The 23646-nt window shown below is 45.9% G+C and overlaps 1 protein-coding gene across 1 annotated transcript in view; it reads left to right on the top strand.

Moving 5' to 3' along the window:
- The window catches only part of CPA6 (carboxypeptidase A6), a 141664-nt gene that overhangs the window by 28095 nt on the left and 89923 nt on the right, over positions 1-23646 (top strand). Inside the window, exon 2 of the mRNA XM_019548922.1 lies at positions 23412-23487. Within this exon, the coding sequence (XP_019404467.1) occupies positions 23412-23487 (76 nt within the window). The remainder of the gene's footprint in view (positions 1-23411; positions 23488-23646) is intronic.

The following is a 23646-nucleotide window of genomic DNA, read 5'->3' as shown; positions in this document are numbered from 1 at the left end:
CAGTCGGTCTGACAGATATTTGCAGAGAGCAGAGGAATGGTGAGACTCCGAAATTATGAGTTCTGTCCTAGGTTTTTGAATGGGCAGTTTTTTAGTAAGCACAAATCATTCTGGCCATTTTCTCTCCAGTTCCTTAGCCCAGCCAATCCCTTCCAATCACCATTTATGTTCTTTGCCTTAATTGCCTTCTTCCTCATCCCCAGGATTTTTATCTTTGCCCAGAGAATCCCAGTTCTCTTCTTACACCTTGGTTTGCTTTCATACTTGTTTCCATTTTTCCCCAACTCCTTGGTTCCCATTCTCTGTCTCCCCTTCTGACTCTTCATTTGATTTAAATCTCTCACACTGTCTCCTGCTTCCAGCCTTCCAGACATCATGGCCTTAAAAAACAAACAAGCCCTATTAATCTTCTCTCCTCCCAGCTCTCAGTCTCTTTGCCCAGTTCCAAGTTCAAATCTCAAACTCTATTCCCAAATCCCAGCACCTGTCACCCTTTACCTATCCAACCTTGTCAACGTCCAGTATGACTCATGTGCTTCCCATCACTATCCCAGTCTAATTTCCTACACCCCTCACCACCACCAATCTTTGCACTTGCCCACTCTGCATTTGAGTTTGGCAGCCTCCTCTTATGTGCTACTTGGAGGATGTAAATTGGGGCACTGAGAACCAAGGTGAGACAGGTTCCCCATTCCTAGTTCAGGTGCCAGGGCCCAATCCAGCAGATGGAACAGGAAAAATACCTGCTCAGGCTGGAGCATGCTTCATACAGGCCAAATCTTCTGGGTTTAGCTGCAAGGCACTTGAAATTGTCTACTATGCATGTGCAAACCTAAAGGTTGGCCAGATTTAATCCAATTATCACAAGGGTAGCAAAGGGTCATATCATTGAACCAAACGTCAGCTTCTCAGTCAAATTCTAAGTCTGCACTCTAAAGAAAGAAAATAGTAGAGCTGTTCAAAAAAAGGTCACCAGTTTAAGCCAAAGAATGACCTTTCTTTAACTTCATTGTCAGAAGCAGCTGAAATGTTTTGGCTGAACTTTTAGGGTGGAAAAGAACCAAAGAGCCTGGGGAAGATATCCAGCATAGAAAATATCACCCTAGTTCAGGTTTGGCAAAGTTATAACCAACTGACTACAGGATCTTATAAAGGCAAGTATCAGGCAACCTCAATAGGTGGCACTACACAGTTCATAACGTCTCCCTAACCCTTTTAACTTGTTCAGAGTTTTCAAATCTATTGTTCTGGCACAGGAAAAGAATGAAAGACACTTGTCCCTTCCCCTCTCTATCTGTGATTGCAGCCAGTCTCAGCTGCACTGGAGCTTCAACTGGCACAGCTGATGTAGGAAAGGAAGACAAAAATGACACTTCTGGACTATCCGGATTCCGCCAGGCATGACTTATTGTGGTCTCCAGGTTATTTTAAGTTTTCATTGGTGATGGTCTCCCCTGGTTCTAGCCCCAACCTCTTTCACTCTAAGTATACTCCTGATATATCTTCTGTTGGTTAAGGAGACATCATACTTTAATAGCCCACAAAGTATCCCACATTTTAAGGCCTGACTTACTCAAGCAGTGATTTTCACATGAGTTTCAAAATAAATGAATTTTCTTAATTTTTCTTACACTCTCAGCTCATGCAATTATGTGACTATATAATGATCTCAGCTGTTATTAATGTAAACCCAGCTCAAGCCTAAGAGCTCAAACCCAGATAACAAATACAATCAAAGTGAGGATTTTACAACATTTACAAAGTGTCTTATTTTTTAAGCCAGTCATGAATGTGGGGGTGCCTTACAATATCTGACTGTGTGGGGTTGGCCTTGCTGTAGTGGAAGAGAATGAACAGGCCAATGGATTGCTCTGTGAGCTGTTTGGCACAGGTGTCACTGGCTTCTACTGCATGCAGCTCCCTCACACAATACAGCATCTGATCACAGGGTGACAGGAGGGTCATTACACAAATTCTCATCTAACCTTTGTAGACAGATACTGTGCCTTGCCAGCCTATCACTGTAGTTTGAGGAATTTAAAAATGAAAATTCAGCTCTCCCTCCATCTTTTTCTAATGGCCCTCAGCCCCACCTCCGATGTGGGGGGAAGCAACAAGCAGGCCGACTAGTGGCTGCAGACATTGGGGAAGGTTAGCTTGCAACAGTTTATAAAAGTAACACCCCTTGGCTGCCAACTATCTTGTTACTTGTGAGCTGGCTCCTCCATTAAGCCACTTCTGCAGCCTTCAGCCATAAAGGAAACCAAGCAACCCAGTTCTGCTTATTGCATTAGGGAGAATGTGATGGGGAGTTTCTTGACCCAAAGACCATATGGGCAGCATATTTGGCCAGTAGGCTCTGATGCTTTACCTGGTTTTGCATGATTATGCAAAAGTCCCGATGGTTTATTGCCTCACTAGAATTTCCTCACTACTTGTAAGTAGTTTCCTTACTACTTTATTAGTGTGTAGCTTGTCTAATGTCAGCTACACACTAATAAACCCAAAACATAGCATCTGGCCTCACAATAGTGTTAAGCAGACCACTAAGCTAGGCTACAAAGGCAAAAGACCATTAGATACATTCCTAAGGGAGATCATAACAAAAAAAAGCAGGATTACTATTCACTGGTGAGGTCACCTACACCTTTCAGTGAGCCAAGTGTTTTTCTTTTTTAGATAGATTATAAACAGCCTTCCCAGCTGCTACCAATTTCAAGGCTGCAATGTCTTCCAAAATTATTTTTCCCCACTCCAGAAAACTATACTGCCTACACTGAAGTAGTTTTAAAAGGATGTGTGGCGCCTGGGATTGATGTCTCCCTGTCTTTGTTGCAAAGATTACTTGGGGAACAGCAGTGAGACCAGAGTTTCTTCCAAACTCCACACAGCTGGAAATGTATTTAAAACCTTCCTTCTCCCAACTCAGATGAGGGAGAATCTCCATGTAACTAAGGGAGAAAACCCCATCACCAAGATAGGAGCCCATCAAGAATTCAAGTGGCAAAACCTGTTCACCTGCCATATCTTTGTGGTAGCAGCAGTATTTGGGAAAGAGTACATGATTCTTTGTAAGGAGACCTCTGAGGCCACTTATCCAGCAGCACTGACTTTGGTCTAGAGAAGTACATAGATTTTGCACTACTGCACAGGTAGCATCCTTTGTATTTTTGAATTTGTGAGGCCTGAAGCATAACAACCCTGCTGTTAAAACTACTGTTGGCATGAGTGGGAAGTTCCAATTTCCACAGATGTATTCACAAGACATTGGTGAATTTGGTGTACTATATCATTTTAGCAGGGTAAAGCCAGACACTTCTACTTTATTAGCTTATAACAGGTATTAAAAATAAAGTAGTATCCAGTATCAATTTGTCTTGAGTTCACCTGCAGTAAATCGCATATACCACTCCTTTAAAAACATCCCTGAAACAATGCTTATAGAAGCAGTATCTGAGTCACGGCTGAGAGCAGCATGGGGTGGGTTTTTCTTTCCCCAGCAACAAAAGTGGTCAATGACAGGCTTTAACATCTGAAGTTATTATAAATAGAATCAAGTTACCATCAATGGGCTAAAGAAATTTAAGACGTGTTTCAACAGTGCTAGAGAATTACTGAGGTTGGGCTGAAGATTTAAGAAAAGATACAAACTTGCCTCAGCTTGGCAGCTTCAGGTTTAGTTAGCACAGTATAAACGTTCATAGTTTCTTGCATGGGGCTGGAGGGGACATAGCTTCCGATCATACAGCATACAGTGCTCTTGCTCGCACTGCTGTTTTTTGAACACCCAGTACATTTATTTTATGCTTTCACAGGCAAATACAACAAATTTTAGTATTCTCCTCCACAAATATGATATGTTTTAATCATTTCATCATTAGTATAACCACTCACAGTTGACATATGATACTGTAGCAGCAGGGTGTTAGTGGTGGCACATTTGTATCCGGCACATTTGTATCCCCTGCTTTTTACCTGTTGCATTCTTGGGTTTGCTTCATTTGTTTTTTTTCATAAAATGCTTTGTGTCTGTGGTGCACAAGAGAGATTGGTATGGACAAATGGTTACCTACAGAAGTAGGGGCCTTGACCCTAGGTGCAGATTTTTATTTTTGCTGTGGGGTGTGTAAGGTGATGCCCTCACCCACCCCCACCCCCTACAGCACAGCAAGAGTAAAGCCAAGCTGAGCAGAGCCCCTGGAGAGGTGGAAGCAGATGTGAGCTGCCCATTGCAGGCTCAGGGCCCCCTGGGAGTCCTGCACTGCCATGGCAAGTTGCCTCCAAACCATATGACAGCAGCAGGGGTCACAACTTCACACCACTGCACCTGCTGCTGCTGGGTGGGCAGGGGGTACCTCCCTATAGTGGTGTGGCTAGTGTGGGAGGAGGGCAGCAGGGCTGGGAGCCCCAAGCCCACAGCAGCCAGCCCCCATCCATGCCGCCCTGTGCACAAATCTGGGGGGCATGTTCCCCCTCATACCTTCCTCCCCAAGAGTGCACACAGAGGCAGAGAACCAGCCCCCGCACCCTCTGGACAAGTTGCCTGTGGCTCTGTCCTGCTCCCTGCCTCGGCCCCATGCACCACCCTGGCTGGGCGGTGCCTCCAGGCACAGCCTTGCCCACTCCCTCCCTAACTATGGGGGCTTCAATCTGCCCCTCCCTCCTAAACTTACTTGCAGACAGCTGGAGGAGCTGCTCTTCACTGCTGCCCGGAGCTGTATTTGAGACCACATGCATGTGTATGCCTGCACCCAATGGCACTCCCTGCATCCTACTCCCTGCAGCCCCTTGCAGGCTGGAACTCTGCCAGCCTGCAAAGGGAAACCTGTCATTTCCTGCATTTTTCCATGGTAAATGGAAAACCCAGAACCCTGCACAATACTGAGAATCTGGAACAAATGCTGTCCTGGAGTCATGTAGCGTAGGACTGGGTCCTGATGTTTCTGTTTCAGGACTGCCTTTTCTTCAAGGGACCCACAGCCCTTGCGGCCCTCGTGTACTCAGCACCTATGGACTAAGTGTCCTGGGTGGTTCCTTCCAGTTTCATGTTCCTATTGCAGATTGTAATTCATATAGGCATAATGGAGTTAATTTTAAAGTAGGCAGGTTAGGTAATACTAGCAGTGTAGATTTTGCAGTCCTACCAAATTATTGAGGCTTGTTTTAAGAAGATCCCAGATGCAGGGCTCCTCTTTGGGTTCTGGTTTTATGCAGGAAACTCTTTTAAGCTGTGGTGCCTTTCCTCAGAAGATGTCAAAGTGGCACATGCTATAAAGTCTTGCAAGAATCTTACAAAGAAGGCAAGTATTTATGATACGGATTTTATGGATAGCTAAAAGGAAGCACAAAGGATAGGTAACAATAGAACCCTGGACTCTGAATCACAATCTGATAGCTCAAGGATACCATAAAGAACTGACACTTATACCACTGCTGTCAAAGTGCTAAAATGGTTACCCATTGTATCCCTAAATTTAGACACTTACTTTCATATACAGAATTCACTGAGTTACTGAATTTTGTAAAATCTACATTTATTTTTTTTAAAAAATCAGGTAAAAGTCACCAGAGTTTTTCTTTTGCAAAAAAATGCATTTGTGACTTTCTCCTGCATATGCTCTTCTTCCTTCCCATTTATCAGAAGTTTCTCCTTATTATAATGAAGTGGGGTCCATCATTTTACATTTACCACACTCTACTTTAATTTGTCATCCTTTATCTGTCATTGCCTGCATTGCTCTCTCTCATTATGTGCTGTTACTCACAATTTAGTGGTATCTCCAGACTTGGAAGCCTGATTTTTAACACCTTCATCTGTAAACCTTGTACAGTTTGAAAAGTGTTGGGGTTTTTTGTAAAGCAAAATAATTGCTACACCTATAAAATCTAAATAGGTTTTTTAACATTTTTTACAAGGACAAAGACACAGGAAAGACTAAGTAAGCTAAATGGACATGTAGAGTTTTTTGTTCCTGGGCATGGGATATTGCTGAAGTGCTCTACTGTAGCATTTGCCACAAAAGGCTTCTGTCAGTATTAACAAATGACAAAGGATATGCATACAACTGCTATGTTAAACACAATTTGCTGGATTTTATAGGACTATGTAAGGACCCTGCCCTAGTAATCATGAAGCTTCATCCACAACACCCTTATTTTTCTCTCCCTCTACCCACAGATCTTAGCATCCTAAACTTTGGGGAGCACCAAGATTTTAGACAACTCCTAATCTGACACATCTAATATTTGCCCCGCCAAAACAGGATTTTTGTGAAAGGGTGGAAAAAAGAAAGCCAGCCATTAGTAAAGTTACTGCTCTACTCTGGAGAGATTTATTTGCCTATGAAAGATAAAGTAAATGTTAAATGAATACCAATAATAGACTCTTGGATTGCAGGGCAATAAGCATTTTGCAATAAACAGTCTGCATTAACATCTGCACATCACAGATGTCAGCAGGAATAAAAGTTAGAAGCTAGATTCTCAGTGTGTATAGCTACACAACTCCATTGACTTGAATGAGCAGTTAGGCATTTACACCACCTGAGAATCTGGCCCCAATTGCTTTTAGAACACAGAATTTAATAAACAAATTTTAATTTCAATATGCAACATAAATCCCTCCTTACATTAAGAAATGTGCTTTACCAAAAGTAAAAATCCACTTTATAGCTGTGCTGTTGCTAGAGGCTATATCAATTTCATTCCTGTTGTAAGTGACACAACCAAGGCCAGGCAATTGATTTACTACCTGGTAATCCCTTTTCATTATCCTTGTTTTTGAAATATAACTTAATGATGGATAGAGAAAAAACAATTTTCAGCTGATTCAGGGAAACTTATTAAAATGCAGAGTAGTGAAGTTAGTGCAAAGCTTTAGTAAAAATTACCTAAAAGAACTGTAGCCCTGGAATCATAAAACAGGATTTTTGGTTTCCTTGATGGCAGAAAAAGCCAATAAAATAAATAGCCCAGAGGTAAAGCTGCCAGATAAAGGGAATATATAACAGCTACACAGAGTTTGTAGTACAATAAATTGGTTCTCTGGGGAAAAAAAGTTTTTTTTCAGCAAACTATCTTTCACCATTATCATTAATGATTATAGTAGCCCTGCAACTAGCTTTTCCAAGAAAAGATTCTTAGGTAAAGGAAAGATGCACAATCCCCTCAGTTAGAAAGGGTCAGCAACCTCACAAAAAGAAATGAGGCCATTTTTTCCATGTGTGCACAGCAAATTTTGGCAAAAAGAAATTATGGCATTCACCATCTGCTCTAAGTCAAGACTGGCTTTTCTGCTGTTTCCCCAGCTTGGTGGCTGTTTATTCATGTGCCTTGCAACAGAAGTAAATGACTTGGAGGGGATAAGAAAGATACCCGAAAGTTGAATGAAACTGCACTTTTCTTCTTGGCTCCACCACCCATCATCAGCAAGCCACATGCCCCCACCATCTCTTGTTTCTGTAAAGCCCCTATGGCATTTCTACTGAGTGTTTGCCAAGCCCTAAGGAAACAGGTAGCATCATATGAAGCTACTGTTCCCCTTCACAAAGAGTACACTTCCAGCTCTCAGATGTAAGAAATTCCAGCCATCTTCCAGCAACCTAACACATCACTGGTCAAAAGTCTACAGGTTGTCACTTCTGTCTAAGACACAGACACATGCTTAGTTTCACATATCCATACGGTTCCATTGATTATATAGACACATATACATAAGTCTGCAACATCTGAGCCCAAACCTTTCCAAGTGTGGCAAGAATCCCATTTACACTACTTATCGCTTATGGTGCTTTTCAGCTGCTGACCTCAAAGACATTACAAGTGGATCAGTATTATTTTTCCCAATTTCTAATGGGTTAATTGAGACACAGAAGTGTATTGGCTTGCCAGCTAAAGGCAGGGAAAGTACTCAGTGGGACTATTCATGTGAATAAAATTATGCACATGCTTAATTATTTACACGACCGAGGTCTATCTTAATAGTTAAAGGTTCTGACATGCAGAGTAATGTGCTCACACATCCCAATACCAGTAGCTTTCCAGATGGTTAAAAACATTGTTCACCCATCCAGCATTGAAAAAGTTAATTGAATGCTACTACATGACAGAGAGACAGAACGTAGCACCAATCAATAAGCTATGTATCAAAAAAATTGCAGTATCAAACAGGAACAATTAACTTTTTTAAAGAAATTGAATAGTTTACTCTGAAGACTTGGTGCTAGAGAGGATGCCAAGGAATGGAACATCAAGCATTCAGAAATAGTGCTTAAGGAAGGGAAGATGATGGCCAGTGGTCAAAACATCGCCTGTGAGGGTTTTGTTTAAGCCTTGTCAAAATAAACACTACAAACGGATTGATTGATACATTCACTGAAAATCATCTAACAATATATTTTCAAATATACCTCCAGGCGAGCCATGTTCAAAGAGTCAGGTTTAGTTACGTTTGAATCACTTAATGAAATTAAGCTGAGCAGGCACTGAGGAACAGAGGACTCAGTTGTGCTACTGATCTATGCATGGAACTCTGCTAGGATCAATGGGAATACCATATTTGTATGCTGTGTAAGCAGTTACAGAATCAGACCTATGTTTAGACTAGCAAATTTGTGCTACTACTTTGTGCATCAGTGCAAGCCCCTGCATGTGTGTTTTGTTGTGGGACAGATTGTCCTGCATTGGGCAAACTGCCCTTGCACAGCTCCTCTTGGCTCCCAGCATACTGGAGCAGCAGGGGCACAAATGGAGCAGTAGAGACTCTCTGGCTGAGAGCCAAGGTGTCTCACTGGGGGACCAAACCTCTGTTTGTTCCAGTTGCATGCTCTGTGCCACTAATCTTACTGGCACTTTTTTTTGCTACCAGGAAATCCCAGTAGCAAATTTTGCCCCCCTACTGCAAATTTGCAATGCAGAGCACATTTTAACATTCCACACATGCAGTTTGTAGTTCCACAAACTGCACATGCCTGCACATCTGGATGTGGCCTATGACTTTATCCAGGGTCCCCCTGCCAGAATCACAGTTACCACAATGAAACAAGCAAAAGTTCAATCCCACATTTCATTAGTGCATAGGTGAGATAATGATTTCTAAGATAAAAGATATAGCATTAATCTGCAGGACAAAAATGAATTCAGAAACAGCTCATAAAAACAGTTAAATCTCTGATGCACCTGCTAAAGACATCTTCAGAAAACAAATAGTTTCAATGTCACTAAAATTAAAATATTTCATTTTCCCCCTCCCCCCAACCTCCCTTCTGATTTTCCTGTTTCATTTAGCTGTTCTCCTGGAGTCAAACTGCCAGGTTTTTTTTCAACACTGAAGTTTTAATTCTTCACCGGCAAGAAAGCAGATTAGTATTTTCCAGACACAACATGAGAAGAATATTCCCAGGGCAGTCCTCTCTCATCCTTCCCCAACTAGGCAGCACACAAGAGCAGCAGCAAGCAGCATCTCAGGCAGTGTGTGTCATGAACTGCAAGGTGTTCTGGGAACTATAGTTTTCTAGCATGGCAGTGGAGTTTGCTGCTGCTGGAAGGAACTTTCATCCCATTTTTTTGCCACTGATTTGTTTATGCCATGAGACCTTCAAAAACAATATCAGACAAAACTAATGGTGGTCTAGTCTGTAGTGCAGTCACATTTTAGTAGCGCACATCAAGTTTAAAGACTTCCAACCCACTAAATTATGCACCACAATCTTGTTTAACTATATGATCTTATTACTGTTACTTTCATTTTCCCACCCACTTATTTTCTTCCTTGTTTTATACATTTATTTGTTACATCTTATTTTAAGTTCAGTGCCAAACTTGCATATATTACATGTATGCTTATAGATTAGCATAAGTAGTTCCAGTTAGGTCAGTTTAATCACATACGTGGTTAAGTGTATGCAAGTTTCTAAGCACGTGGAAGAGAAGGTGATTAGAGACAGTTAGCATGGATTCACCAAGGGCAAGTCATGCTTGACCAACCTGATTGCCTTCTCTGATAAGATAACTGGCTCTGTGGATGCGGGGAAAGCAGCAGACATGATATACCTTAACTTTAGCCAGGCCTTTGATAAGGCCTCCCACAGAATTCTTGCTAGCAAACTGAGGAACTATGGGTTTGATGAAGGGGTGTAAGGTGGATAGAAAGCTGGCTGGATTGTCAGGCTCAACGGGTACTAATCAGTGGCTCAAGACGATGACCTCCTGAAATCCCTTCCAACCCTAATTTTCTATGATTCTATGAACTTCTGTGCCTTAGAGTCTTAGCTCCACTGAGCTGAATGTGTCTTCTTACACAGCTATACAAACACCACCATAATAAAAAATAATAAATAAGAAGAAAAACACTTTGATAAGTTACTGCATTTCACAAAAGCAAAACTCCCCTGGCTGACCTTCCATGTATCATGGAGTCTCTGTGGAGCACCCAACTGCTGGAATTGTGCTATTTCACTGCCTTACACTATAAAAAGCTGCTTAGTGTCTTACTTTTAACCACAGTGATGCATAAAGCGGTTCGTTTCTCTGGAGGCCACAAAAATCACAGACACACACTCATTAGATGGCACAAAAGGTGTATTTGCAAATAGGGTCAGAGCAGAGTCAAGAACTCAGATTACTCCGAACCCACAAAGGAATTTTGCAGGGAATATTTATCTTCTCCCTCCTGGGCACGTGTGCAGAAACAGGAACTCTTACAGCTCACTTCCGTTTCATACAAGCATACATGTGGTTACATCACTACATACATCGCATGTATAGTATAATTAACTACTTAAGTATGCAGGGCGGAGAGGTAAATATGCATCAGCTAATTAAGCATACTCAGAAACTACAATAGGTCACCAAGAGTTCAAACCCCCCCTTTTCAAGGACACAGTCAGTTGAATTCCAGCTTCTGTAATCTGTATGAGAAAGGCTAGGGAGAAGCTGGGGGAGAGTCTGCGATTTAGCATAAGAAAAGCTGTGGCAAGGCTGGGAAAGGAAAGAAGTCCTTGGCAGTGTTTCTTTCTTATCGGGTGCAAGATGCAAGCTGTGCATTTCTAACAATACTCCATTTCTAACAACAGCAAACCAAAATACACACAGACCAACCTCTCTGAATCATACTTTATCCCTCTATCCTGCCAAAGAATTGGTCTGCATAAGCTCCAACTCCAGTCACCAGGATCCTGTTTGGACAGAAGGGTTGAGGGGCCACGGAGCTAAAAATAACCCAGTGCCAAAGTGATGGATAGGAAAAGTTTAGCTCCCTGGCCCCTCAACCCTCCCTAGGTAAACAATCCCCCTACCTCCACCATGAACCAGCCAATCCCCACTGAGTTGGCCACGCACCTCATCCCGCAAGCTGCTCCTGTCGCTGGTTTTATGGGTGTATGCTGGTGCCAGGACCTGACTGAAGTAAGTCAGAGTAGGTGGGATCAGGAGGGGATTGGTTCACCATGGGGGTTGTTCATCTGGGGTTGGGAAAGGTTGAAGGAGTAAAAATAACCCTTGGTACCAGGGGTTGGAGGAAAGAGTCCCCCTCAACACCCCCCCCCCAGATCCCACTAGCCCCCCTGATCCTGACAAACACTCCTGGACCCCATCATCCCTCCCATGGACCCTGCTTCCTTCCCTGATCCCCCTGTAGCCACTGCTTGCTCCCCCCAACACAGACCCTTCTTGCCCCTCTAGGGGATGGGAGCATGGCTTGGCCCCAACCCAGCACCACAAAGGAGGGGGAGCCTGGCCTGGACCCAAGCCAGGTGTGTGGGAGTGAAGAGGTGTGGCCTGGATCCAAATTGGCTATGCAGGGGCCTTGGAAATTTGGCAGCAGTGTAAGGTATCAGTATTGCCACTGTTCTTACTGCCACCAAATTTCCTGACCCATGCGGAGCCGTGCAGGCCAGATGTCATGGCTCTGCAGGCCACATTGGGCCAGCAGGCCAGAGGTTGAGCAGCCCTGCTCCAGAAAATGTGTGCACATTCCAATAGTAATATTTGCTTTTTGCTTCAGACTTAAACTGAATAATATAGTGCTAGCCCCCTACTAGTTTGTCTTTAATAGGAGAAAGATGTCTGTTGCATTATATGTAATGATGTGCCCAGCCATCTGCACCTCCTTACTCAAAATCCTAGATCTGCCCATGCTCACCTTCTATTGGTTGCAAGAATTACAGTTGTAAGAGCCTTGAAAAGAAATTACACCCCTAAAATCGGTTTTCAAAAAGTTTAGAAAGTTTTAGTAATGGAAAAGTTGCCCTATCTACAGGGGAGAAGGCAAAAATCATTGCTTAGAAATCTGGTGGAATTTTTTGGAACTTGATAAAGAATATTCTCCTACCTCCAAATCAGAAAATTTAAGAAACATTTTTGAACAGTGAAGTGCAAGTCCATTGAGCTAACACTTAAGAATAAACTTAGAATAAATTTCAAAATTGAAAAAGCAGAGATGAATAGAAGATAATAGGATTTGTGTTGTGCAGAATTCTAGGGAAAAGTAAAGGGTGAATTGTGTGGTGATGAAGAAGCATGGGGGCTTAACATCAAGGGAGATATGAGGGGGTTGTCAGAAGCAGGGCATGGGACTTCTATGAATGTTGATTTGGGTTGTGGTAGTGGTGTCGATAAGATGAATTGCTGCTTTTGTGTATGTTTTGGAGGATTGGGTGCATCTTTGATGTTAATCTTTTTTTACTTGATGGGTTGGATTCCTTAATGAATAAAGTTACAAAAATATCCAGCATGGACAGACTGGACATCCAGGAGGGGAAGTTGTACAGGGCCAAGAGAAAATGGCAAGAGAGTATATGGTTTGGTGAGGTGGACATTGCATGGAAAGGTAGGGGTTCTAACAGGGGTTCCTGGCTTCCAGTGAAACTTCCCTAGTGTTGTTTATCCATGTTAGCCAATAAATAGCCAGTGCAAGATGCAATGGGCCAACTTCAACAGGGCTGGAAAGGGAGTTGTGCAATGCTCAGTATAACCCAAGTGGTTTGCTGTCAAGTAAGAGATGCAGGCTCAAGCCTGCTCTGGATAAAGGACTATAGCAATATGCCCTAACCACTAAGCTCATGAGCTAAAACATTAGCAGGGCCTCCTCCATTTTACCTCAAGCAGGTATATGCACAGCACAATTCTATTCATCCTGTGGCAAAAAGGAATCCCAAACTCTGCATAATTGCTAAAAAGTATAGTTTCATAGCTGCACACGTCATTTTTGCACTTGAAATGAAAGGATTTAACCCTTAGTGATCTGACCAAGGCCCTCAGGAAGTTCTTTGTGAAGAAAGAACCTAAACCTAGATCTGCAGAACAGCCTACTGAAGCCATACATCTGCACCTCAAAATTATGCTCTTAACTCCAATATTTTCAAGTTAATTTCCTTCACACTTAGCATGTAACTTAGATCAAAGTAAAATTAAGAAACAAGTTAATATGAAAAGAATACAAAGTAAATTGCAGCTAGAATTACTGTTGCTGCTATTTGGCTATGTGCATGGAACTGGAAATTAGCTGGACCAATTTTGAAAAAAACTTTTAAAAACTTAAAAAAGCCACAAAGTTTCTTTGTACATTTCTGGCATGGAAAAATAAACAGTTGATCTGCAAAATTTATGAACCCCTAGAAATAAAGACATCAAGTTGAAATGCAACTGCCACTATACTAATGAAAGGCACATGCCCCCGCCAGCTGGGGGGGCATGGCTGCATGGTCAGTGGTGGGAGCGTGGTGGGAGCTTGGTAGTGTTAAGCAGGGGAGCTCCCACAGATGCCACCGGTGCTCACGGTGGTGGGGAGGGGGATGGTAAGCACCAAGACTAGAGGTCAGAGAGCACCCGCAGGCATCGCCAGCAGCGTCAGTGGCGGCCAACAGCAATCGTGGACCACCTGCAGATGTCGGCAGTGCTGGTGGCAGGGCAGCGAGTGGTGACCATTTGCCTGTCACAGGATGGGGACCCAGGAGCAGCCGTGATCTCTCCCGGGGCCCCTACCGTGCGAAGTTGCCTGTTCAGCACCCTTAATCTCGCCCGCCACAACTTTGATGTCTCTATAATGTAAAAGGTAGACTGCCTTTACTTGGTCCCTTAGACCTGGTGCTTGTACCCTTCCAGTCCCTACTCCATACAAATAGATTCTGGTGCACTCAACCCTGTGGGCGTCGCGTGGCTCCTTCCACCCCAATACCACGCCCCAAGCCTCTCAGCTGTTCCGGATGTTATCCGGTCCTATGTTCCTCCCTTAGCAGCCCTGTCTACGGCCCCTACTCTGGTGCTCGCCCTCACCAGGCTCTCACTTATATCTCGCTTGTTAGCTCGCCCTCACTGGGCGCCCTCTCCCCGGGGCCTTTCAACATACACGCCCTCTCCCGGGGCGTCCCTTTATACGTAATGCACATGCCCTCCCCGGGGCCTCTCAATATATCTATCAATACACGCTTCCTCTCTGGGGCATCCCACGTGTATACGCACCTTTTCCGGGCTCTTACTCGTGCGCCCGCCCTTCTCCAGGCTCTTTTGTCTGGTCCTCGCCCTCCCCTAGGGCTTCTCTGTGGACGCACCCTCCCCCAGGGCTTCTCTTGTGTATGTGCCCTCTCACTAAGCTCGCCCCCTCCCCAACCGGGGCCTGTCTTGCCTTGCGCTTCCTCGCGCTCCCCGCCCACCCTGGGGCCTATGCTCGCGCTTTCTCACGCTCCTTGCGGTCAGGGCTCAGGTGGCCATAGCCATACCTGTCCCGATATCGCCCCACACGAGGCTGGGGTCAAGACACACCCCCCCTCCCAACCGCAGCACCACCCCAGCGCCAAACTGCTGTGCCTTCCCTGGCACCCACTTGCTGTGCCTTTACAGGGCACCGGGAACCCCCATGCTACTGGGGAGCTCCCCTGAGGCCTCCTCCAACCCCTACAGCCTCTCCCAGTCCTCCGGTTGTATACAAACCACCTAACAGAAACTCAAAGCCACAAGCCCACCGGCTGTAACACAGAATAAGCCTCCTGGCTGTAACATACATTCAGCGTCACCCTGGCTGTTCTCCATCTCCCTGTCAGGGTTCTCTCCACCCCATATCATAATGCCGACGCTCAGGTGGTCAGGCTGCGCTGCTCTGCTCTGCTCTGCTCTGCTCTGCTCTGCTCTGCAGCAGAGCTTCCACTACTCAGGCTGCCAAAGGGGAACTGCCTTCTGGCCCCAGCCTGACTGCTTATAAAGGCCAGGCCCTGCCCCCTTCTGGTCATCTGACCCAATTGGTTGCCTTAGCAACTGCCAGCTGTGCTGCCCTGTTGGCTGGCAGGTAAGCCCAAATCACTATTGCCAGTAGCAAGCACCCTAGTGCCTGCTACACATCTCCCCTTCCCCGGTCTAAGCCTTATTAGGAGCGGGGCGCAGAAGTGCCCTGCGACACATCCTCCCCGCTTAAGTTCATGACTCACTGAGCCGAGTCTTCATTCCGGTCTATGGTGCCTTTCGTCACAGTTTTTTCAGGCCTGGGTTCTCGTCCTTCGATCGTCTCAACCTATAGTGGCGGAGGTTTTAGCGCCTCCTGCCCGCCTTTTACCCAAGGCGTACCATGTGGGATTTTCCAGGATTTGCCCTACCGCAGGCAGTCCCCCCACACTTGCTGACCTTGGTACATTACCTTCCTTGCTGGTTGAGACCCGGCCTACCCCCTGGGAGTCTTCTCCCTCTCTCCTCCCTCGGCGCCGTCCACTTTCTCTTCGCACACCCTTGGATCCTTTCCTCTGGGCAAACTATATGTTCTCTTGTTTCTCTCTAGCTCCTTGGAGGTCTTGGAGGCTCCCCCATATCTCCCATTGCCTCCTTAATGCCTTCTGGGCATATTCCTCCCTCCAAAATTCAATCCTTCCCCGGATCATGGATCTTCCTACCGACCCTTTGAAGATCTTAACATGAGCTACTCCCCCAACTTTCTCCTGAACAATGCTTCTCAGCATCCACCAGGTGACCTGCCTAGGGATGTTATTCACATAGACACCAGGTCTTTTCTCAGGTCGGGATCCCCTTCCAGCTGGTCATATCCTCCTCCTTATATCCTGCCTCTGAATACCAGCTAATTTGCTGGGCTTAACTGACTTCCCGTCTGCCCGCTCTATCTTGGGCTCTGAGTGCCCTCGGCATAGGGCAGCTCATGCCCCATCTGGGCTAATCTTATCGTAGGCTTCACTCTCTGGGGGAACTGGTTCCTCCTGTTTTGTCACCTTGTCCTCCCCTAAGCCTACTCCCTTTTGTGGTCCCTGGGTGAGCCCTATGCTTTGTCTCTCCACCTGTATGCTAGCCCATTCCTTTAGTTGTTGCCGTAGCTGGCTCATCTCCTTCATGTAACTCTTCCACTAGTGGTTCCATTCCTGGTTCCAATGTTGCAGGAGATCTAACAGGGTCTCTGCCTGTAATAACCCCAGCTTCTCCTCTGTGGGACCCCCCTCCCTGGTGATCTTCCCCAGTTGCTCTGGCCCAGCTTCCTCTTTAGGACCTTCTGGACCCTTGGCCTTGGGAAACTCCTCCGGCTGCTCCTTTGCTGCTCTTAGTGCTATCTTTGTGGTCCATCTGTCTTCCTGATGGGTCTCAATGGATGGGACATGTCCCATCAGCTGTTCTGCTCTTTCCTTTACCCTCTGCAACTGGTCATGTAACTCATGGGTTTCTCGCAGATCTTCTGAACTCTGCTCTCCAGGGAACTTTGCTGGCTCTGACGGAGGCAGCATCCTAGCTCGGGCCAGTTCTAGGAGACTCTCTACTCCCTTCAGAGCTTCTTTCAATATCTCTAACTCTTGGTATTGCCCTCAGTGTTCTGCCTGGGCAGCCTCCACATACTCCGCTAGTTGATTTCCCAGTACCTCCAAACTTCCCCGCATCATGTCTGCAGTGGCTATGGCTTGAGGTGCCCGTCCTATTTCTACCCAGTTCGTCACCTCATCTCCTGGCCCTTTGAACCTCTCCAGGTCTTGGATCTTTGCAACCACCTGGCCATTTGCTTTTCTCAGTGTGCCCATTTCCACCATCAACCTCTGGGCCTCTCTCTGTCCATCCTGCACTTTGAGTTGTAATTGCTCATTCTCGGTCCTAGTCCCTTTTTCCTTAGCTCTACTGTCTGCTAAGTGGGTTTCAAGTGATTGTACCTGATGCGCCAGCTTTTCTCAGTCCATCTCCGCTTTCTGTAATGGGGCGCATATCTCCTCCTTTTCCTTCCGTAAGTCCTTTAGATCTCCCTCCAGGGATAGCCGCTGCTTTTCTAGCAGCTCATGGTTCGCTTGGAACAGCTTAACCTGTTCCGCTTCCCGCCGGATGAGCTTATCTAGCTCTGCAGTTCGAGCGTCACCTTCCCTCAGTTTGTCCCTCAGTTCTTGTGCCAAGTCCTCTGCCTGGCTACCTCTCAGTTGCCACCTCTCTAATTCCTTCTGCAGTTCCCTTATCTTTTCCTCCAAGGTCTGCTGCTCCACCTGTAGCTGTTCTTTTTCTGCGGCTAAGCCTGCCTCTCTGGTCTGGCCATCCTTGAGGAGAGTCTTAAATGACTGAACCTGTTTACTGAGCTGTTCTTTTTCTGCCTCCAGGTCCTGCACCCAAGATCTTAGCCCCTCTGTCTCTCTCTTCCTATTCTCTTGCTCCTCTTCAAGGGTCTGATGTTGCTTGCACAGCGCCTCGTGACTTATCATAAAAGCCTTTACCTTCTCCATCTCCTGCCCTAGTACCTTGTTATCTTTCTCTACTTGGGCACGGTTTTCACGCAGGTCTTCCTGCAGCTGTCTAACCAGCTGTTCAGCCTCCAAACATCCCTCCTGCCTCTTCTGTCGATCCTCCTGTAGACCCTCTATTTGGTCCACCTGGCTACGGATTTCCCCCTGTAGGACCCCTATTAGGGTTTTAGCTACTTCTAACTGTTGTTGCACCTCCCATTGTTCCTCTACTTGAATTGTACCACCCTCTGGAAACCGTGCCATCCAGGCCGTAATTTCTGCCTGCATTTTCTGTAATTTTTTTTCCCTCTCCTGACTCCTTTGAGTTTCTTGAGCGAGCAGCCTTTCTATCTCTCGCGTTTTCTCTGCCTCCACTGCCATCAGGCGTCTGATTTCTTTTGTTCCCCCTTCTTTCTTGCCTAGCAAAACTTGTCATTCTAGCGTTGCAGATTTAGCCTCGGTCCTCTTTCTCTGGGCCTTCGCTAGGGCTAGGTCGCGCTCTAATCGAGCTACCTTTTTTTCATCTCCTTGATTTCTAATTGCTTGACAAAGTTTTCTGGCCCCTGGCCATCCGTCCTTTCCCTTTGAATCATTTCCACCCTGACCTTACTTTCCCTGGGTCAGGGCCTCAGTCTTGCCTTTGCACTTCCCAACAATGGGTGTCCTCACTGCGTACCACCACCAAGCTGTGGTAAAATTCTACCAACGTCCGTCTTTCTTAGCCCTGGATTCGTTCTTCCCTTTTAAGGGACACGGGTTCCTTCCCCACGCACAGCCGGCAGTTTCCCAGCCAATGCACCACTTTGCCACGGGATGGGGACCTGGGAGCGGCCGTGATCTCTCCCGGCGTCCCTACCATGCCAAGTTGCCTGTTCAGCACCCTTAATCTCGCCTGCCACAACTTTGATGTCTCTATAATGTAAAAGGGAGGCTGCCTTTACTTGGCCCCTTGGACCCGGTGCTCGTACCCTTCCAGTCCCTACTCCATACAAATAGATTCTGGTGCACTCAACCCTGTGGGCGTCGCGTGGCTCCTTCCACCCCAATACCACGCCCCAAGCCTCTCAGCTGTTCCGGATATTATCTGGTCCTATGTTCCTCCCTTAGCAGCCCTGTCTACGGCCCCTACTCTGGTGCTCGCCCTCACCAGGCTCTCGCTCATATCTTGCTCGTTAGCTCGCCCTCACTGGGCGTCTGTCAATATACGCGCCCTCTCCCAGGGCCTTTCAACATACGCGCCCTCTCCCGGGGCTTCTCTGTATACATAATGCACGCGCCCTCTCCAGGGCCTCTCAATATATCTATCAATACACGCTCCCTCTCTGGGGCGTCCCACGTGTATACGCGCCCTTCTCTGGGCTCTTACTCGCGCGCCCACCTTTCTCCGGGCTCTTACTTGCGCGCCCACCCTTCTCCGGGCTCTTACTTGCGCACCCACCCTTCTCCGGGCTCTTACTTGCACGCCCACCCTTCTCCGGGCTCTTTTGTCTGGTCCTCGCCCTCCCCTGGGGCTTCTCTGTGGATGCGCCCTCCCCCAGGGCTTCTCTTGTGTACGTGCCCTCTCACTAAGCTCGCCCCCCCCAAGGCCTGTCTCACCTTGCACTCCCTCGCGCTCCCCGCCCACCCTGGGGCCTCTGTTCATGCTTCCCACGCTCCTTGTGGTCGGGGTTCAGGTGCCCGTAGCCGTACCTGGCCCCAGACCCCTTCCAGGGTCCTCACCCACACTGGGGCCTGTCCTGATATCGCCCCACACGAGGCTGGGGTCAAGACACCCCCCCCAACCGCAGCGCCACCCCAGCGCCAAACTGCTGTGCCTTCCCCGGCACCTACTCACTGTGCCCTTACAGGGCACTGGGAACCCCCACGCTACTGGGGAGTTCCCCTGAGGCTTCCTTTAACCCCTACAGCCTCTCCTGGTCCTCCGGTTGTACACAAACCACCCAACAGAAACTCAAAGCCATAAGGCTGTAACACAGAATAAGCCTCCTGGCTATAACATACGTTCAGCGCCACCCTGGCTGTTTTTCATCTCCCTGTCAGGGTTCTCTCCACCCCATATCATAATGCCGACGCTCAGGTGGTCAGGGTGGTTGCTCTGCTCTGCTCTGCTCTGCAGCAGAGCTTCCGCTACTTAGGCTGCCAAAAGGGAACCACCTTCTGGCCCCAGCCTGACAGCTTATAAAGGCCAGGCCCTGCCCCCTTCTGGTCATCTGACTCAGTCGGTTTTCTTAGCAACCACCAGCTATGCTGCCCTGTTGGCTGGCAGCTAAGCCCAAATCACTATTGCCAGTAGCAAGCACCCTAGTGCCTGCTACACATCTCCTCTTCCCCGGTCTGAGCCTTATTAGGAACGGGGCGCGGAAGTGCCCTGCGACATTGCCATGCCTTTTTGTAGGGGGTGCACCACCACGCTCAGGGAGTGCACGTGCACCCTTGTGCACCCCCTACACTTCAGCCCTGATACTAACAGCTTTTGCAATGATGGCTTCTTGGTACAATGAAAGTGGGCAAGCTTGGAATAATTCATTTAAAAAAATGAACTTTACACTCAAGCCAGAAAATTATCAATATTTAATGCAAACATGTTAATTGTGCTTGCTTTCAGGAATTAAATAAAAGTTACTATATATCAGGGATTCTCAACCCCTGGCCTACAGGCCAGATTCAGCCCCCAGAGCAGTGTCATCCAGCCTACAGGGCTCCCCACAGGTCCAAAATTGGGCAGTAGGGGAATGGTAGCAATGTAAATTGCCACTCCCCTGCTGCCAGATTTTCAGACTTGCGTGAAGCCCCATAGACCAGATAGCATGGTCTTACAAACTAGACCATGTGGCACAAGGCCCAATCTGAGTGTACAGGGCAGGGGCGTCACTGGCCCAATTTGAACACACAGGGTCAGGTAGCGATAGCATGAAGCTCAAACTGGGCACATATGGGCTAGATGGAGGAAGCTTGGGGCCTAATCCATGTCTACAGGGGTGGGTGGAAGCAGTGCAGGGCCTGATCCTGGCACATGGGGTCCAATCTGGCTTGTGGAACTTGTGCCACTGATCAGGCCCACAGAACCAAAATGTCATGCACCACTGGTATATATTGCTTTGTTTAAAAAAACAATTGGAAGTGTTCCTACATTTTTTAAGATTCTCCCATTAATACAGTTTGAATGATCTTCATGTCATGTTCTTACACAGTTAGTCCCAGCACTCCTCTTGTTTGTTTCCTCTGCCCTCTCCTTTGGTTTGCTTCCTTTTATTCTTCTTTCCTGCATATTTTGTCTATCGTGCTCTTATTTGCTTTGTTAATTGTTGGATTTTGTTGATGGGGCAAGTGCAGATGGAGGTTGGAGAGGGGGCATTTCTTTTTTCTCTCTCTCCTCTGCTTATGTGTGGCTAGATGCCACTTGGGTTGCAGAGCTGAGAGAAGGATGGGATGGCAGGCTGTTTCTGAAGAGTGCCTTGAATCCATTGAGGTTCAGAACTACAGCCTTAGAAGATCCCACACTATGAATAACTTTTCATATGCATTCTTTAGTTTGTTAGCACCTTACATGTCTTGCTTGACCAGTTGTGTGGACTAGTAGTTACATAGAAGAAAGTCATTCTGAAGTAAGTTTTTCAAGTTGTCTTTAAGGAACAAATGCTTTAAAGTGGCTTTTTCTCCCCGATTTTCTCTATATGCATTTGAACTGTAACATGCTATTCTTTAAACTGTATCTAAAGTACTAGAAAAGGCTGTATAATTTTTTTAGAATGATATGGGGGAGAGTTTATCAGACAACTAAAACCCCTAACGTAAAAACAAATCCTCTTACTGTCCCTCTACCCCAGCAAGGGTTTTTCCTCAAGAAGTGAGGAATTTACATTAATGAAGTCTCTTTAGCAGAAAAGGGGAGTACTGTACTTCCAACCCTATTAAAAGGGGTATTATGCAGAACTGCATCAATTAATCTTCCTAGTATGTTCAAAGATGAGCAACCAGCAAACCAAGAATTTCTCTCTCTCTGTCTCTCCTTTTCTCTGCTGCAGCAGCTTAAGGAAGGGAAATACTGGCCAAAAGCAGCTGTGGCATTCGTTCCTGTTCTAAAAAAGTGGTCTGTGCTGGTGCCTGCTAACAGAGCTAGCTATTCATTTTGCTTAGTAACAGAGCAATCCCCACAGATGTCAAGGTCTGGCCACTGTGCCTCATCCACCAGTCCCTTCTGGTCATTTTGTTTAATACACCCTGTGTACTGCTGTTTGCTTAAAAGGATGTGAGCAAATGCTTTCAATTGTGTTTACACAAACTCAAACTCATCCTACTAAATCATAGCTTGAAAATTTTGTACGGCTTCTCACCAATTGTAAAAGGAAAACTTGTTCTAGGCTGTGGAGCCCTACACCATCAACTTCTGCCAAATGAAGCCGTTTTGCTGTTTGTTTGCTTGTTAAAAAGACATTGCTTGTCCTGATGAATACAAAGTAACTTTGCAAACAGACTTATGGAGCACTGATTCTCCAAGTCTGGGGGCAATTCCAGCACTAACTGGCACTAACAGTTTCCAAGTTGTATCAGTTTGTAAAGAGCAGCACTCTTCAATTTTACGACTGCTAAACTGATCCTCTCCTCTGGGCAGAGGTGAAACAGGGAAGAATTTGTCAATTTAAGTCATGAAAATCCAAGTCAACAACAGGAATTCTCTTCTCCCCAAAAGAAGCTAGAGAAGCACACCGCAGGAGGATAATCCCATAGCTAGACACTTGCATGAGGCACCCACAATCCAGAGGCCAACATAAAATAGAGCATTTTAGGAGTCCAAAGGAAAGACCTCTGCACCTGTCCAGCTTTTTAGCTGCTAGTTGCGGAAGAGTGCCAAAAATTGAGAATTGGTTCTGAAGGTTATTTTTATATCCATCATGTACCCATCAAGCTAACCTAAAGCAGGCCGAGATTCTTGTTCCAGTCTACATCCTCTCTCCTCTTGCAGATCCCCTCTTCATTCAAATCAAGCAACTTCCTCCACCTTTCTGCCTAGTTTCACTAAGGTTTTCATAGAAGAACAAGAGTGATTGTCTCCTGCTCTCAGTTCAGATGCCCTTTGGCACGCCCTGTAGCAACCCAGAGCTGCCATTGCAGGCACAGTCCTGCTCAGGATGGATGGGATGTCTAGGAAATTAAGCTTCTCAAATCTAAGTCTCTACTGATATGAACTGTTATTTTTTGTCAAAGGCTTTTGACTTGGCAAAATTTGAGCAGAGACTCTCTCAGAAATAGCAAAAGGTACATCTGGTATGAAGCCAACACTTCTGCAAATTCCAAGTCTCTTCTCCATGAGTTTTTTTAAAGGCTCTCAGAATTTTGATGTGTGATGAAGATTCCCCTTGTTTCTTGTTCTCTTAAACAATTGAAACACTTTTGCTGAAATTTTTGAGGGAAAAGAGGGAGAGGGAATCAAGCTCAGGGCTTAACTTTGAAGTGTTAAATTTTAAGTAACTGAAAAAAACAGTCCCTATAATGGGTAGTGATGGACAATTTTAACAATAGGTGTCCGTATCTGTACCTATAATTAATCAGCTCACTTACAGGGAAGGGCACAGTTAAGAAAGATCAGGTTTGAAAGCAGATTTGTGAATCACCTGTCATTTTAATAGTGCTTAAAGAGAGATAATGAATATGTTCTGTATATAGTTATATTTACTGTTGCATCTTGTTGCTGAAAAGAGTCATTAAAGCTTAAATTCAATGTTATTTTATCAACAGTGATAAAGTAATACGGCTTGTTCCAGGAAGTGAGAGAGAAACACAGGCACTGAAGTCTGTATTTCATCAACTTAAGGTGAGTTGCCGCTTCGTGGTCTCAATACATGTTCTCTTGTAGAATGCTGAAATGGGATAATTCACTTGCATTTCACCCAGTGACTGTTTCAAATCCTGAATTAGGTCAACTGAAAGAAGAAGATAGTGAACAGAGGAGGCACAAGGAGGAGGTTATAAG

The sequence above is a fragment of the Crocodylus porosus genome, unplaced genomic scaffold, assembly GCF_001723895.1.
Source record: "Crocodylus porosus isolate Cpor-Errol unplaced genomic scaffold, CroPor_comp1, whole genome shotgun sequence".
Classification (NCBI taxonomy): domain Eukaryota; kingdom Metazoa; phylum Chordata; order Crocodylia; family Crocodylidae; genus Crocodylus; species Crocodylus porosus.
This window is presented reverse-complemented; position numbering and strand designations above follow the sequence as displayed.